The sequence below is a fragment of the Physella acuta genome, unplaced genomic scaffold (genome assembly GCF_028476545.2).
Source record: "Physella acuta isolate Inbredline_101_S28 unplaced genomic scaffold, ASM2847654v3 ptg000563l, whole genome shotgun sequence".
Lineage (NCBI taxonomy): Eukaryota > Metazoa > Mollusca > Gastropoda > Physidae > Physella > Physella acuta.
Window position 1 is genome coordinate 89865 of NW_026732082.1, and position 18498 is coordinate 108362.

General features: G+C 38.6%; 1 protein-coding gene across 1 annotated transcript in view; it reads left to right on the forward strand.

The window, feature by feature from the left end:
- The first annotated feature begins 1505 nt into the window (after nt 1-1505).
- Nucleotides 1506-18498, forward strand: part of LOC131946569 (uncharacterized) — a 73591-nt gene continuing 56598 nt past the window's right edge. The window contains exons 1-5 of the mRNA XM_059307422.1: nt 1506-1662; nt 4084-4230; nt 4437-4601; nt 5558-16594; nt 16823-17149. Coding sequence (XP_059163405.1) covers nt 1609-1662; nt 4084-4230; nt 4437-4601; nt 5558-16594; nt 16823-17149 — 11730 coding nt within the window. The 5' untranslated portion in view covers nt 1506-1608. The remainder of the gene's footprint in view (nt 1663-4083; nt 4231-4436; nt 4602-5557; nt 16595-16822; nt 17150-18498) is intronic.

An 18498-nucleotide genomic window follows, 5' to 3' on the forward strand; every position in this document is an offset into this window, starting at 1 on the left:
CACATTCATGAGTCTGTTATACATTAAAAGAAATTTGTTGAAGTTAAGAATTGTTAATAAGCTTATTGAAGTCATCATTCAATGAGCTTTATGTTCCCTTCATAATCATTCCAATCAACTCTGGACTAGGGATTAGGAATAAACATGATTTTTTTTTTTTAGTTCCTGTGATGTTGAACTCTTTTTTTTAAAACAGTATTATTCTAAATATTCTAGAATTAGGGTGGGTAGAAATGTGTATGCCTACTGCTCTAGTAAAGTAAAATAATTATTGTAATTATTTTCCATATTTTTTTATAGAGGGAAAGATAAGTTATCAATGATTATTTTAACAATTGTCTCACCTTTCAGACTCATTTCATTTTCATCTATGCTATCTCTTTTTATGGGAATTTATTATAGGAATTTTCAAGCGAGTTCTAAAATGTGGGAAACAAAACAGTAATGGAGAGAAATATTGAAATTTTTTGTTTAACAAAATATTAAATATACCTAAACATTATTTCTTAACTCTCAGTATTAAAATGAGTAAAAGCTGAGAAAATAAATTGAACCTGATTAGTCGAAACTCAATAGCCAAATTTTAAATAGCGAGTCTAGGCAATGTTATTGTTCCTGTTAAGTTTTAAAATTTTATGGTAAAGTAGAGCAAGCAATTTTTTTGGTCTGGAGTGGCTCTACCCAAAATTAGCTTCTCTGATTCCCTGCTGCTTTCTTTCAGGCCCTTAACTGTGTTCTATCATTCACATTCTTGCCCAGTAATCATTTACCTGTCTAAAAAGCTTCCATATTAATTGCTCTGTTAATCACTCATCTTTTAACTGAGGAAAGTAGGCTACACACTATAACATCAAAATGGGATAAGCTCTGGTATCAAACCCGCTTTAAAAGGTGTTATAAAGTTGTAGGTAGGCCCTACACACATAAATTTGATGCAGTAAATAAATACAATTTTGAGGGGGGGGGGGAGGGAGAGAATAAAAACTGATGAGATAGCACCTTACATTTACTAAACTCTCTGATCCTATTATCCTATACAACCTTATGAAATTTTAAAAAGTTACATGTTCCATTCCCACTGGATTCCTCCACTGGACTGTAAAAACTGATCCATCCTCACAGATCACCAACCATTCTACAATTTAGAATATTGATTCTAGATCTAGTAGTTCAAACAATAACATTAAAGGGGATTAGTGAATAGTAGGCTACTAAAAGAACTATTGGCATTAGGCTGCACAGTTAGTTTAAATTAGGGGCTATTTTTCCATAAAAGAAATTTCTCCAAATTTTATTTATGGAGTACCAATTTTAAATTTTGCCAACTTAATATATAGGCCTAACATGGTAGGCCCCTATTTATTATTTAATAATGCACGCTTAACCTCCTTTACGGAGCATACTGAGTCATTAATATTATAAGAGCGATTTATTCATTGATTAATGGGACTAGGCTAGATCACTATAAAAAAAATTCCAGCAACTTCCGCTATGGATAAATGATGGCGGCTGATGTTTTTGTTTCTCTCCAAAATTATTGAATACTACTAGATCTAGAATCTAGATTCTATAGATCTACTCACTTATTAAATTTAGGTTCGATCAAACATGGAGTTAACAAACGAAGAACGCAAACAAAAACTGAAAGCTGGAAAAGAAAAGGTATTTAGTATTTATAGACATAGATCTAGATCTAGAATCTAGAATCTAGACTAAGACTAGATCTAGATCTGGTAATCTATCGTTTTGGGTACGTAAAATCGCCCGCGGCTAGTAATGTACGAAAAAGTTACCTCATTGTCAAGGCTTTAATAGAAGTATATTTTGATATCTTTGTGTCAAATATTATAGATAAATGAATAAATAACCTAAATCAATAGCTAAATATATCAATATAGACCAGAAATTAACTTTTAACAGCAGTGTTTGCGAGCAGGATTTCCTATATAAACAGCAGCCATTTGTAAAATAGAGTTGCCTTCCCCTGATCTCGCGCTATAAGTTAACAAAGAAAGACCTTAAACAAGATGGCTACTATAGTAAATGAGCACAGTTGCATCTGTTGGAAACATCGCTAGTATTCATTTATTATTGAAAAGTTTTAATTCAATTGTTTGAAAACAGGTACATAAATGAAACAAGGAAACATTTTTGTATTTTTCAAAACACAAATCCTCCTCAAAATGTGAAATAATTATGAAAATTTAAGGAGTCACCTGTTTTTCACATTACTAGTCGCGGGCGATTTTACGTACCCAAAACGATAGATTACCCTAGATCTAGATCTAGATATCTAGAATCTAGATCTAGAAATCTAGATCTAGATTTTCTAGATTCTAGAGCTAGAAATCTAGATATAGAAATCTAGATCACATTGAAAATCTAGAAGTAGCTAGACTAGATCTAGATCTAGAATAGATCTAACTCATTTCTAGGAATGACTTAAAAATTTTCCGATGCTGGTTTAGTAGTCTAGATTCTAGATCTCTTAGCTCTAGTCTACAGTCTACACTACAGTACACTCTACTCTAGGCCTACAGTCTGTCTAGGGCCTACTTACTAGACTACTCTAGGGCTCTAGGGTAGACTGCTCTAACTAGTCTAACTTCAACCGATCCGTTTTCTCACGAGCTGAAGATTCGCTTCTCTTCGTTAGGCCTGCAGTACACTCAGGCAGGGGTCGTCCATAAATCACGTCACTATTGTAGGGGGGAGGGAGGAGAGGGGTTCAGATTGTTGTGTGACGTCACACTTTTGCATTATAACCAAAGCAATATGTTAGAAAACAAGTTTTAGCCATTATTTTGCGTTTTAGAAAACGGTTTTAATAAATTGTAGGCCTAATAATAGGCTATTATAGGAATTGATCGAAATACTCTATGTTGACAGAATTCTGACAAGATTTTGGAAAAATATCGATGTCTTAAGAAAAGTTCAACAGCAATTTTGAGGGAGGGGGGTCTGACTGAGGGGAGTGGGGAGGTAAAAATCGTCAAAAAAAAAGTTTGACGTCATTTATATAGATTCTAGACCTCATGATCTAGTACTACTACTACTAAATCTAGTACTTGTCTACTAGATTCAGAATTCTAGACTTAGAATACTGAGAATAGGCCTACTCACTCGGTCACTGTGAAGTTGTAGACTGTTGTAGTAGGGGTAGTTGTAGAATAGTAGAATATGAACTGACTGGACTTGGCAGATCCTAACAGGAAAAAGCTATGCCTTCCTTCGTACTTCATGGCAATTTTTTTATGTTCTACTGTGTATGAATATATATATGTATATTTACCGTAATACAAAACCCTAATCCTTCTTAAACCAGAGTAAGAGTTTCCTTTAGCTTCTTTTTAGGGAAGCACCCTGCCCATCCTAAAAAATTCAATGCCCCCCCCCCCCCCCTCCAGAAGGAAAATGCCTGTAGAAAGTAAAATAATAATAAAAAATAGCAAAACTAAAACTCAGAGCCAAAATCATAAATGAAATCGAACCACACTATGATTGAATACAAGCTATCACAATGTCAAAAAGTTTAATGTCTTGTGCAAAATATACTTGCACATGTACATTCGTAGTTGCTCCACCTAGCCTAGGTAGGGCCTTGGGTAGGCTTGGCTGGATGCAGTTTGCTCTGCGTAGTCATTTTGCATTTTAAAGTCTCTATTCTCTGATTCAGACAGTAGTAGTGGGCTACTTCCATATAATTAATAATATATTATATAGATTCTAGAGTTACAGTTGAAGTTGATTACATTTAGCAGGTCAGTCTGAGTCACACAGTGACAGAAACTGAGAAAACCACGCCTGCTTTTCTTTAACTTTATGTACTTGCTTCCATACTGTTATTCATTTTGCAGTTTTCTCTCCTAGATAAGTTTATATCCTCACTAACAAGCCAGTGATTTTGCAGCAATGGAGTAAAATAAAAAGTTCAACAAAATTATCATTAGGCCTATTTAAAATGAAAAAGCTTTAGTTTTACTAAATCAATACAATTGATCAATAATATAAAAAGTTTAATTATTAAATATTAAATGTTGTTTATATCTGTTTATTAATTGAATATCTTTATGAATGTTTTAGCTAGCAGCATTTAAGACAAAAAAAGCTAAAACAAAAAAGAAACCAAGTGAAGACAGCTCCACAGAACCTTCAGCGGAGGATAATGTCACTGTACAGACTGGGAATGAAACTATCACAGCAGCTCTAGAAAAGTCCACTTCACACAACGTAAGCTTTCTTGTTTGCTCTTACAATTCATGGCTTGTTTACTAGTTTTATAATGATTTTTAGTTAGTTTACTTGTTAATAATTTATAAATAATAATTGAACCAGTAAAACTCTTACTGTTCGTTGTTTAGTTTGATGTCTTTTATTGACTAGCAGTTAAATGTTAATGGCTTTTGTTACAACTTTTGTCTGTAATGGATTAACAGATGTCTGATATAGAGGCAGCACTGTCACAGAGGGATGAGATTTTGAGACATCTTACAGGATTTCTGCAGTCATTTACAGAGCAGGTGGCTCCAGATCATGACCTTATGTCTCAAGTTCAGACTTTAGCAAAGCATATCTGCACATTACAAGCCCAGCTAATACAAGTAAGACTTTTAAAGATTGTTGGGTTTTGTTTCGCTGTCACAATCACTTGACATGAGCACAGGCATACAACAGTATCATTGTCAATCAAACATGGCACATCAATCACCATAAGGCAATGAGAAACATTATTTTAAAAGAAAACTGAAAGCATAACCACCAAAAACAGCCTGAAAAATTTAAAACTCTAAAACATTACAATATTTCATGAACATTATTTACTATCTTTGTTCAATTTCACATTTGTTCATGGCATCCAATTCACAAAATCATTTGAATGTCTGGTTTGATACACATGAGATAAATGTGTGTGGGGGGTGGTTAAGTTTTCTTGTGAGTAATTGTTATGCGTATCTAAGATGTGTTAGGTACAAATTAATATTTTCTTGTCTTGTATTAATGTTTGTGAAAATCGTGTGTAGTTTGTTTGAAAATGAGTCTGGTTATTTTATACGATTTGATTGATAAATGTTGAAAGATGTGATGAATATTGCCATAGAAGAAATCAGTTTGGCATTTTGTGACGGGAAGGTGCTTTCCTGTAGCGGTACATATTTTGATTTGAAGCAGTTCTGTAAAAGCTGATTGCTGTTTATCTGATTACAAAGAGCCACTTGTGTTTTATTTTGTGTTTAAAATTAAAGGTGATTATTTTCTTTATTTTTATCATTAGAATGCTGCATGCTAGTTAAATAAAATTTTGTATTTACTGCATGTGGTAAAGTTCAGCTGATACCATTAGGCCTAGTGTAGTGATTTAAACAATTACTGCATGAGGTCTTGTAGTCACAGCTGGGTGACTGGGGATGTTTTATCTGGCCATGGTTGAGTGAAGCTAAGTATCTGCCATGGCTAAATTGGTTGTTTAAATATAAAAAATACTTGAAATTTTCTATTTTGAAATGTAACTGAATATCCGCCTAGTTCATAGTTAATGAGATTCTGTTATTGTCTACAGGCTGATGAAGATCTGGAGGAGCAGGTCATACTGCATGAGTCATCCATGGCAGCTCTTCAGTCAGCCAAGTCACAAATTTTACAGCTAGAGGGAATCATCAGCAGTAAAGATAGGGAGATCCTTGACATGGCAGCAGCACGGCTACAGCAAGTTCCCAATGACAATATCAGAAAGTTGGAGCTACAACTGGAACAGTTGCAGGCCACACACATTGCTGAAATAGAGCTTATAAAGAGAAGTAACTCTGACAATCAACATGATAGTTATCTCTCTTTGTATGATTCATTACATACACAGCATGAACATTTAAAGCAGCAACATTCTGAATGTCAACTACAGTTGGAGGAGGTGAAGACATTGAACTCTGACCTGATGCAGAGACTGAGAGACAGTGAGATGAAGCTTGTCCAGCAGACAGAGGAGATAGAAAACTTGAGGGCTGCCTACCAGGACCTGGTACAGCAGAGATCCCAGGCTGAAACTGACTTATCACAGCTCTCTAGGGAATCTGCTTCACTTGCCCAGAATATTTTAGAGCTGGAGACTGAAATCTTAAGGCTGGAAACATTTGCAGCAGGTAGTGTGGATAGCAGTCCCTCATTAAGCCACACTAGTTCTCTTCAGCTCAATCAGCTTCCAGAAACAAGTCCAAACATTTCACAACTTCTACAAATCATGCAGTTTGATATTAAAAATAAAATTGCTTATATGCAACTACAAATTAAAAACTCACTTAAAAACTTGGATGAATCGTTTTTAAGTAAACAAACTTTTCAACACATTGAGAGTGAACTTGTAAATATTAAGAAAGAAAATGAGGTATTGGTGGAGAGGTTAAATTGTTATGAGAATGAGAGGAAAATGAATCTAACAGAGAAAGAAAACTCAGTGGAGGAGGAGCTTCACAACCAGTTGGAGGAGACCATCAGCCAATGGCAGAAATCTCAGCTGATTGTTCAAGAGAAGGAGATCAGACTGCAGAATCTCAGGGAGGAACATGAGGAACTCACACGCACTAGCTCAGCTTTAAGTAGAAGGTTTGAGAACGACAGGGAAATGTTTAACTCTGCTATAGATGCCTTGAATTCTCAGCTGGAGAAGAAGGGCCAAGACATGGCTAAAATGGAAAATGTGGTACTGAAGTTAGAAAATGAAAAGGAAAACATTCTGTTTGAATTATCAGAGCAAAGGAACCTGGTGATAGAAAAAGATAGGGAATTAAATATTATAGAGGAAAAACTTCAGCTGACAAAAGTTGAGATGGAACAGTTGAACATACAAGAGCATAGTGGTGTGCTGGGTGTTGCGGTAAGAAATGTAGAAGACGAGGTTGTAGAGTTAAGGGCTCAGTTGGCAGCAAGAGAACTGGAGGTGGTAAACTTGAGGCAAGCTCTGGCAGAGAAAGTTGACAAGAATATTGTTCATGAGTTGTATCAGAGAACAACTGTTGCAGATAATCAATTGTCAGAAACTAATGATAAGGATTCTCAAATAGTTAAATATATGGAAAGTATTGCTGATCTTAACCAAAAGTTGATAGAAAAAGATGAAAGCTATAATAAACTAAACATTGATTTTGTGCACAGTCAGAATATTACTGCTGAGTTGAGCCAACAGTTGAGAGTGAAAGAAGAATTCCTTGATGAAGTGGGCTCACAATTGAAAGCCAGCCACAGCACTGTTGCTGAGCTAAACCTCCAGTTAACAGAACAAACTGACAAGATTGATGTCATTAACTCAGAACTTGTCAAGAGTCAGGCTAACATTGGGCAGCTAAATCAGCAGTTAAAAGAAAAAGCTGAAAAATTGGATGAAATTAACTTGCTATTGGTGAAGAGTAAAGATGACTTTGCTGTGATTAACCAGCAATTAGCAGACAAAAGTAAAAAGCTTGATGAAATGAATGTGATATTTGAACACAGTCAAGATGAAGTTGCAGAGCTTAGCCAGCAGTTGAAAGAAAAAGATCAAAGAATTCGTGAAATCAACTCACAGCTGATTAATGGCGATGATGCTAACGCAGAGATTTTAAAACAGTTACGTCAGGAAGAGGAAAAAATAACGGAACTTAACCTGCAATTGACCAGTAGTCAAGACACCTGTGCAGAACTTAACCAACAGTTGAGAGAAAAAGATGAAAAGTTTGATGAAATAAATTCCTTTTTGGGTGGCAGGCAAGACTTAATTGCAGAGCTTAGTCTTCAGTTAAAAGATAAAGATGAAAGAATTCATGAATTAAACTCAGACCTTGCGCACACTCAAACCACCATTACAAAACTAAACCAACAGTTGCTAGAAAAAGATGAAAAATGTAATGAACTCACCACACAAATGGTTAGAAATCAAGCTATAAATGCAGAAATCAATCAACAGTTGAAAGAGAAAGATGAAAAATTAGTTGATCTTAATTTGTTGTTGGCCAGTAGTCAAAGCACAATTGATGAGCTAAATCAACAGTTGTTACAAAAAGGTGAAACATTGGTTAAGCTCAACTCAGATTTGGCCACTAGTCAGGACACCATCACTGAGCTTCAGCAACAGTTGAGAGATAAAGATCAAAAGTTGGATGAAATAAATTCATCTTTGGGAGACAGCCAAAACACAATTGCAGAACTTAGCCAAAACTTAATAGAAAAAGATGAAAAATTGTATGAAATAAATTCACAATTCATTAAAAAAGAAGAAGCTAATGAGGAGCTTAATCAACAACTTAAAGAGAAAACAGAAGCAATAGTTGAACTTAACTCGCAATTGACTAAAAATAAAGAAACTATTGCTGAGCTTAGCCAAAATGTAATAGAAAAAGAAACATTTGTTGAGCTAAACTCACAATTGGTAAAGAGCCAAAACTCCATCACAGAGCTAAATCAGCAGTTAAAAGAAAAGGTTGAAAATTTGGATGAACTAAATTCTCAATTACTCCAATGTCAAAACACAATTTCTGATCTGAACCAACAATTGAGAGAGAAAGAAGAAAAATTGTCTGAACTTAGCTCACAGCTGACCAACAGTCAAGACACCATTGTGGAGCTAAGCTCACAGTTGACCAACAGTCAAGACACCATTGTGGAGCTAAGGTCACAACTGACCAACAGTCAAGACACCATTGGGGAGCTAAGCTCACAGCTGACCAACAGTCAAGACACCATTGTTGAGCTAAGCTCACAGCTGACCAACAGTCAAGACACCATTGTGGAGCTTAGCTCACAGCTGACCAACAGTCAAGACATAGTTGTGGAGCTTAACCAAAACTTAATAGACAAAGGTAAAAAATCTGATGAAATGAATTTACTGCTACTTCAATGTAAAAATGTCATCTCTGAACTTCACCAACAGTTTAGAGAGAAAGAAGAAGCGTTGGTTGATGTTCACTTACAGTGGGCCCAGAGTCAAGAGACTGTTGCAGAGCTAAGTCAACAGGTGACAGAAAAAGTTGAAAAGTTTAATGAAATAAATGTACAGCTTGTTCAGTGTCAAAACACTATTGCTGAGCTTAGCCAACAAGTCTTAAAGAAACAAGAAGAATTAGCTGAGCTTAATTTACATGTGACCAAAGACCAAGACACCATTGCTGAGCTTAGCCAACAAGTCTTAAAGAAAGAAGAAGAATTAGCTGAGCTTACTTTGCAGGTGACCAAAGGCCAAGACATCATTGTTGAGCTTAGCCAACTAGTCTCAGATAAGGAAGAAGAATTGGTTAAAGCTAATGTACTATTGGTTAACAGTCAAGACACCATTGCAGAACTAACCCAACAGTTGACAGAAAAAGATGAGGAATGTAAAGAAAATAATGTACAAATAATAATGAGTCAGAATTCTAATGCTGAGTTAATTCAACAATTAAAAGAAAAAGAGGAAAAATTGGTTGCACTTAATTTGCATTTGACTAATAATCAAGACACCATTGCGGAGCTTAGTCAAAAAGTTGTAAGTACTGAAACATTAGCAGAACTTGATGCACAGTTGGTAAAGTACAAAGGCATTGTTGCAGAACTAACTCAACAGTTGAAAGAAAAATGTGATTTCTGTGATGGGCTAAGTTCACAGCTAGTTCAGAGTGAAAACACAATAACTGATCTTAACCAACAGTTCACAGAGAAAGAAGAAACATTAACTGGACTAAATTCACAGTTGGTCAAAGATAAAGACACAATTGCTGAGCTTAGCCAACAACTGCGAGAGGCTGTTGAAAATGTTAGTGAACTTAACTCCCAGCTAATACAGAGTCAAAACATGATTTCTGATCTTAATCAACAGTTGACAGACAAGGAAGAAATTTTAACTGAGCTCAATTTACAAATGGCCAAGAGCCAAGATATTATTGCAGAGCTTAACCAAAAGTTGAGAGAAAAAGTGGAATTGTATGATGAGCTAAATTCTAATTTTGTAAACAGTCAACATACCATTACAGAGCTAAACCAACAAATTACAGATAAAGATAAAAACATTACTGAAATAAGCTCACAAAACCAACATACTATGACAGAGCTTAACAATCAGTTGATTGACCTAACTGAAAGATATAATGAAATAAACTCACAGCTGATACAAACTCAAAACACCATCACTGATCTAAACCATCAAATTGTGGATCTTAACTTAAAATTGACCACAGGTCAAGATAATATTACCGAGCTTAGCAACGTATTGAAAGAAAAAGAAGAAGGTTTAGTTAAAGTCAATTTACAATTGGTTAACACTCAAGACATCATCAATGAACTTAACCAACAGTTAGGAGAAAAAGATAAAAAGTGTGATGAAATAAATTCTTTATTGGGTGGCAGTCAAAACACCATTACAGAACTTAACCAAATGTTAACAGAAAAAGATGAAAAATTGTTGGCCTTAAACTCACAACTGATAAACAGTCAAGATGCTAATGTGCAGCTTAATCAACAACTTAAAGAGAAGACAGAAGCAATAGTTGAACTTAACTTCCAGTTGACTAAAGATAAAGAAACCATTGCTGAGCTTAGCCAAAATGTAATAGAAAAAGAAACATTTGTTGAGCTAAACTCACAATTGGTAAAGAGCCAAAACTCCATCACAGAGCAAAATCAGCAGTTAAAAGAAAAGGTTGAAAATTTGGATGAACTAAATTCTCAATTACTCCAATGTCAAAACACAATTTCTGATCTGAACCAACAATTGAGAGAGAAAGAAGAAAAATTGTCTGAACTTAGCTCACAGCTGACCAACAGTCAAGACACCATTGTGGAGCTAAGCTCACAGTTGACCAACAGTCAAGACACCATTGGGGAGCTAAGCTCACAGCTGACCAACCGTCAAGACACCATTGTGGAGCTAAGCTCACAGTTGACCAACAGTCAAGACACCATTGGGGAGCTAAGCTCACAGCTGACCAACAGTCAATACACCATTGTGGAGCTCAACCAAAACCTAATAGACAAAGGTAAAAAATCTGATGAAATGAATTTACTGCTGCTTCAATGTAAAAATGTCATCTCTGAACTTCACCAACAGTTTAGAGAGAAAGAAGAAGCATTGGTAGATGTTCACTTACAGTGGGCCCAGAGTCAAGAGACAGTTGCGGAGCTAAGCCAACAGGTGACAGATAAAGATAAGAAGATCAATGAAATAAACTCAGAAAGCCAAAACACCTTTACAGAGATAAGCAGTCAGTTGATGGAAAGAACTGAAAGATATAATGAAATAAACTCACAGCTTGTACAAAGTCAAAACACCATTGCCGATCTTAACCAACAAATGGAGGAGCTCAACTTGCAGTCGAAAGAAAAAAGTGAAAAATGCGATGAGCTCAATTATTTGTTGGTAGAGAGTCAAAACACCATTGCAGAAGTTAAGCAAAATGTCACAGAAAAAGAAGAAACATTAGCTGAGCTTAACTTGCAGCTGGTGAAGAACCAAGACACCATTACTGAGCTTAGTAAACAATTGCTGGAAAAAACTGAAAAGCTTGAAGAAATTAATTCATTATTGGGAGATAAAAAAGACAGTATTGCGACTCTTAGCCAAAAATTTAATGAGAATGAAGAAAAATTAGTTGAGCTTAATTTGCAGCTGGTAGCTAGTCAAGACACTGTTACTGAGCTACGTCAACAGTTAATGGAAAAAGGTGAAAAGATTTACGAACTAAACTCACAGGTGAATCAAAGTCAAGTCACCATCACAGAGCTGGACCAACAGCTGATAGAAACAGAAGAAAAATTAAATTCACAACTGGCCAGTAGCCAAGATACCATTGAAAAACTTGACCAACAGCTGATAGAAACAGAAGAAAAATTAAATTCACAACTGGCCAGTAGCCAAGATACCATTGAAAAACTTGACCAACAGCTGATAGAAACAGAAGAAAAATTAAATTCACAACTGACCAGTAGTCAAGATACCATTGAAGAACTTCAGCAACAGTTGAAAGGAACAGAAGAAAAATTAAATTCACAACTGGCCAGTAGCCAAGATACCATTGCAGAACTTGAGCAACAGTTGAAAGAAACAGAAGAAAAATTAAATTCACAACTGGCCAGTAGCCAAGATACCATTGAAAAACTTGAGCAACAGTTGAAAGAAACAGAAGAAAAATTAAATTCACAACAAGCGAGTAGCCAAGATACCAATGAAAAACTTGAGCAACAGTTGAAAGAAACAGAAGAAAAATTAAATTCACAACAAGCGAGTAGCCAAGATACCATTGAAAAACTTGAGCAACAGTTGAAAGAAACAGAAGAAAAATTAAATTCACAACTGGCCAGTAGCCAAGATACCATTGAAAAACTTGACCAACAGCTGATAGAAACAGAAGAAAAATTAAATTCACAACTGGCCAGTAGCCAAGATACCATTGAAAAACTTGACCAACAGCTGATAGAAACAGAAGAAAAATTAAATTCTCAACTGACCAGTAGTCAAGATACCATTGAAGAACTTCAGCAACAGTTGAAAGGAACAGAAGAAAAATTAAATTCACAACTGGCCAGTAGCCAAGATACCATTGCAGAACTTGAGCAACAGTTGAAAGAAACAGAAGAAAAATTAAATTCACAACTGGCCAGTAGCCAAGATACCATTGAAAAACTTGAGCAACAGTTGAAAGAAACAGAAGAAAAATTAAATTCACAACAAGCGAGTAGCCAAGATACCAATGAAAAACTTGAGCAACAGTTGAAAGAAACAGAAGAAAAATTAAATTCACAACAAGCGAGTAGCCAAGATACCATTGAAAAACTTGAGCAACAGTTGAAAGAAACAGAAGAAAAATTAAATTCACAACAAGTGAGTAGCCAAGATACCATTGAAGAACTTGAGCAACAGTTGAAAGAAAAGGGTGAAAGAATGTGTGAGATGGACTCCCAGTTGGTACAGATACAAGACACCATGTTAGAACTTAACCAACAGTTGACAGAAAAAGTTGAAAAGTTGAATGAAGTAAGTGTACTGCTGGTTCAGTGTGAAAACACTATTGCTGATCTTAAGCATCAAGTCTTAGAGAAAGAAGAAGAATTAGCTGAAGTTAGTTTGAAGATGGCCAAGGATCAAGACACCATATCTGAGCTTAGCCAACAGCTGCAAGAGAAAGTTGAAGCTAATAGTGAACTTGACTCCCAGTTAGCACAGAATCAAAACATTATCACTGAGCTTAATAATCAGTTAAGAGAGAAGGAAGAATTGTTAGTTGAGCTCAACTTGCAATCAGCCACTGGTCAAGACACAATTAATGAAGTTAACAATCTGTTGAAAGAAAAAGATGAAAAGTTTGATAAAATCAATGAACAGCTTGTCCAAAGCCAAACCACAGTGGCCAAACTGAATCAAGAGCTAAGAGAAAAAGTTGAAAAGTTTGATGAAATCAGTGAACAGCTTGGCCAAAGCCAAACCACAGTGGCCAAACTGAATCAAGAGCTAAGAGAAAAAAGTGAAAAGTTTGATGAAATTAATGAACAGCTTGTCCAAAGCCAAACCACAGTTGGCAGGTTAAACCAAGAGATGAGAGAACAAGCAGAAAGGTTGGTGGAAGTAAACACACAGTTGCTGCAAAGTCAAACCACAGTTGCTGAATTGAAGACACAATTAAGAGAGAATGAAGAAAGTTTAGTTGTACACAAGTTGCAGTCTGCCAACCATGAGGAGACCACTGCCCAGCCTAACCATCAACATCCTTTGGACAGGAGCGCTGAGTACATCACTGCAGGAACTGATGTTGACACATTGAAAGCAGCTCATGATCTGGATTGTGTTAAGAGGAAAAACAATCAACTCCAGAGTTTATTGTCTTGTACATTGGAAGAAACCCAAGCTCTTGAGGCTGTCTTTGTTCAACAGGAAATTAAGCTACAAGAGCAGACGGCAGTGTTAAGTCTGAATGATAGCGCTGGACAGTTTGTTGATAAAGTCACATCAGAGTTAGGTGCTGGCAAACATTGCCAGAGTTGTCAGGAGAGGTTGGCATCAGGTGCAGACACCCATGAACATTGTGCCAGTAAGTTTTCTCAGTTAGAGAAGAAATATCAAACTTTAAATGGCATATTGTCATGGAGAGCTGAAGAGCTATCTCAAAAGGAGGCTCTGCTGGTTGAACAAAGTCTGGTGATTGAAGCTATGAATGTTAACATTGAGCAATTACAAGGCATCATTAGTGAAAGAGATGACCAGGTACAGGCTTTGACCAGTCAGTGTAATGACCTCTCACAAGAGAATGCCAGTGTCATGGCTGTCAGGACAGAACATGACAGGCTGCTGGCAGAGTACCAGAGACTGGCAGAGGTCAAGGACAAGCTGGAGCAGATGATGTCTGGGGGCAGGGAGGAGCATCTGCTTGAGTGTGCCCAGCTGACCCAGAGGATCCTACAGCTCAGTGATGATGGGGACAAGAAGGATAGAACCCTTGAGAAGCTGAAGGCTGAGCTAGAGAGTTATCTGAAGGATATTCATGAACTGAAGGCTGACTTGGAGGAGAAGGATGCAGCAATGAGTGGGATCAAGCAAGAACTGGAAGCACTGACCTCTCTGCTGGAGAAGAACAGAGAAGAAAAGGAAATGCTCAAGTCCAACTTTGACAGCTGTATGGAAGACATGCAGCTGAGGGCAGGGGAGCAGGAGAGTGAGATCCAGGCACTCAAGTCTCAGCTGAAGGAAGGCAAGAAATGGAAGGCTCAGGACCAGGACGACATGAAGGAGCTGTATGAGCATCAGGTCATTGAGCTGGAGGAGAAGCTGCTGGCCTCAGACAAACTTTGCCAACAGCTGGAGAAAGATGTTGGGGAGATGAAGAAAAAACTGGCCTCTAGCAAGGATATGTATGAACTTCAGCTGACTGAGCTTGAGCTCAATGTCCTGACTGCCACTGCTGAACATGCCAGGGTCAAGGATGAGATGGCCAAGTTAATCAACAACCACGAATGTGAAGTGGCAGGGCTGAAGAGGCTGCAAGAAATACAAACCACGCAGCTTGAAGACACATGCATGAACCTGGAGAGAAGCAATGCCCAGCTCAAGAGGCAGTTGAATGAACTCAACAATCAGTTTAGAAAGGAGAGAAACAACTTTGAGCAGAGTCTTGAATTCCAGGTGACAGATAATGAAGAGAAAAGACGAATGTACGAGACTGAGGTGTCCAAGTTGAAGAAATATCTGGAGGACATGAAGCAAGATCATGAAGTGGAGTTGAAAAACTTGGAGAAAAGTTATGAAGCTCGGCTCTATGAGCTGGAAGATAAATACTGCATAGCCACCAATGATTTGCACAAACTGAGAAAGGCTTGCAGTGCTGAAGGAGATTACTCTGAAGAAAGGCACCGTTTAGATCTGAGGATTGAGGAGTTGGAGGGCAAGCGCAGGGATGCTGAGCTGAGGACCATGTCCCTGGAGGATGAGGTGGCCAAGCTGAGGGAGCAGATACAAGACAGGGAGAGGGAGATCATTCTCAATAACGGAGTGCAGGAGTCGCAGTTCTTGGACATGGAGGAGGAAATCTCAAGGCTCAAACTCCAAATATCAGAGCTTACAGCTCAACATAAACAGGAGTTGAGCTTACTAAAACAGGAACATGATTCTCATATAAAACAGTTAAAAAACAGTCATGTTAACACATTATCACATAATGGCAGTGGGCTGTCCAGTGTTGCAGATCTACAGAAGAAAGTAGCTGGGCTAACTGAGGAGAATAACAGGTTGAAGAGGAGGATGTCCAGTGAGCAGATCTCTGAAAGAGAGTTGCCTCCCATCTCTAAGGCTGAGGACAATTTCCCTCCCTATTCTGGAGCCCGGCCCACACTGGCTGATAGAGATTGTTTCTCTCCTAGTGTAGAGGAAGGGTTTGTTGCTGAAGCCCCAGAACATTTGCTGAACCAGGAGCCAGACTTTGTGGAGGAGCATGACAGGTTCCAGCCAGAGATGGATCATGAACGAGTGATGGACGTGGGCCAGCGCAGCGTCCATCCCATCAGAGAGGAGGGCATCTGTGAAGGCTTCCAACCAGAGAAGGCAGATCTATTTTTAATGGACACAGAAGAGTCTAGCCAGTCCACCATTTGGCCAGGTAAACTAACAGTTGGCATGTCACCGTCCCACTTGCCAGGACAGCAAAAGCTCTTTGAGTTTGACAGCATTGATGACTATGAACATCACTACCAACAGAAAGTTGACTTGGTAGATGGGGCTGACACATCCAAACCGTTGTCTGGCCAGAGATTTGAGACCCAGTCTTCAGAAACTGAAATCTCTGTTGAGCAAATGAAAGAAGACCTGGAGGAGGAGTATGTGATGAAGCTGAGGAAGCAAGAGTTTGAGCTGAAGCTCCATTATGAAAGCCTGCTCCAGAAGTTTGAAGAGGAGAGAGAGCAGCACTATGCCCAGAAGTTGCAGGCAGTCAAATATGACTGGGAGCACAAGTTTGCTAAAGCCTTGCGCAAAGTTAAGAAGAAAATGGAAAAGAAAGCTGACTTAAAAGAGCAGTTTGGTGGAGGGGATTCTTCCAATAAAGTTGAGGGTGAAGCTCAAGGGGTGAGGGGTCTGACAGCACACCAGCTGGGTGTGGAGGAGCTCTATAAAGAGAATCAGGTCAGTCTCCAGCAGTGCTCATTTTTGTTTCTACACAATACATAGAAATTTTAAAAAACTATCCGAAATAATTTTTGGGACAACTTAAAAAATTAGATTTAAAAAAAATCTAAACCAAGATGCTCTCTTTTTTATTTGAAACCTTGAATTAAACATTTAACTTAGAAGTAGATATTTATCGCCTTTGTTTAATTTTTTCTAATTTGCCATTCTTATCTTGACCTTCAGGAGCTTGCTGAGGTCCGGGATGATCTGTTGAGACTAATTGAGATCTCCAACGCTCGAGGCTTGCATGATCAAGTGCAACAGGAACTGGAGTCTCGTATCACCAACAAACTTGACGTCAGCAAGGATGGAGGGGAGTTGTCCAGAAGTGAGGCCAGCTCAGGCCGGGATGGTCTCTTGGAGGAGTTTGAGGACGTGTCTCACCAGTCTGACCAGGACCTGCCGCTGGAGTGGGAGCTGACCAGCACTGAGACGGGGGTCTTTGAGGAGAAGCAGGGCAGCATCTGGGAGGTGTTTGATGGGCGCTGTGTGCGCCAGGACTGCCAAGAGGTGAGACTCAGGTTCCACATGTTGTTCCAGTGGCTTGTTAAACTTTCTGGTGATGGTCTCATCATTCATCATGATGACATCCAAAAGATGGGGAGCTTTGATGATTTTGTTGAAATCCTGTCCACAAGATATGTAGATAAAATTGTTCCCTTGTTATCTGCTGGTGGTGCAGGAGGTGACCCCATGACCCCCACTGGTGGGGAAGGTAGTGACCCTGTGACCCCTACTGGTGTGGAAGTTAGTGATCCCATGAATGGTATTGCAGGTAGTGATCCTATGATGGCTGGTGGGGGAGATATCGACTTTGTGACTACTGGTGGTTTTTGTAGCGAGGCCATTCCTTCTAACGGGGATAATTTTTCAGGTGCTAAATCAGGTGACTTGACAAATACTTTACAGCAAAGTGTAGATTCCACTAGGTATCAGAATCAAAGTTTGGACACCACATCTGGCCAAGAGCAGTTTAATGGGGATGTTGGAGCTGAAGCTGTGTTGGATGAAGTGTCCTCAAGTTGTGATGAGAGCATCGATGTGAGCAGCAGCAAGCTGTCTACACTGGAGCTGTCGTTCAGGTCTCACACATCACAGGGTGTGCAGGAGAGTCCAGATGGTGAGACCAACTGGGCCAGTGAGGTGGACCAAGTTCTAGCTGAGGAAATCAAACAGCTGAGGAGAGATCTTAAAGAAACCAAAGCTGTCTACTATCAAGAGAACAAATTGATTAAAGAAGCTTTGGTCAGAGATGAGAAGGAGAAGGAGCTAGTCTTGAGCAGGGTGTCATCTTCAGGCAGGCAGTCTGCAGGTGTGTGTGGGAAAGGTGAGCAGGGAGGTGAGTTCCAGAGACGGGAGCCAGTAGATGAAAGGCTGTCCATCTGTCTTGAGCAGATTGCCATGCTGGAGGATGAAAACAAAAGTCTAAGATCTCAGGTGAGGGAGCTGGAGGCTGAGAACATTCACCTCAGTCTCAAGCTGCAGGAAAAAGAATTTTACTCCCAGGAGCTGAAGAGTTGTCTGGGCAGCCATTTGACAAGCCTTCAGAGCCAACGAGCAGAGCTTATGAATCAGATGAAGGAGAAAGAGGGCGTGAGGGCAGGGTGTGCGGAGCAGGACAAGTTGATAGAGAAGATAGAGGAGCTGGACCACCTGTACAAGGTGCTGACCCAGCGCCAGATAGAGCTGCAGCACTGTGAGGCAGAGAGAAGGCACCTCGAGCAGCTGTGTCTACTCAAAGATTTCACAGAGATGCAGCTCATGAAGCAGAAGCGTCTAATGGAGGAGCATATCTCTGAGATAGAATCTCACCTGCAGGAAAGGGAAGACAGTCTTATAGAAGAGAAAAACAAGTTGCT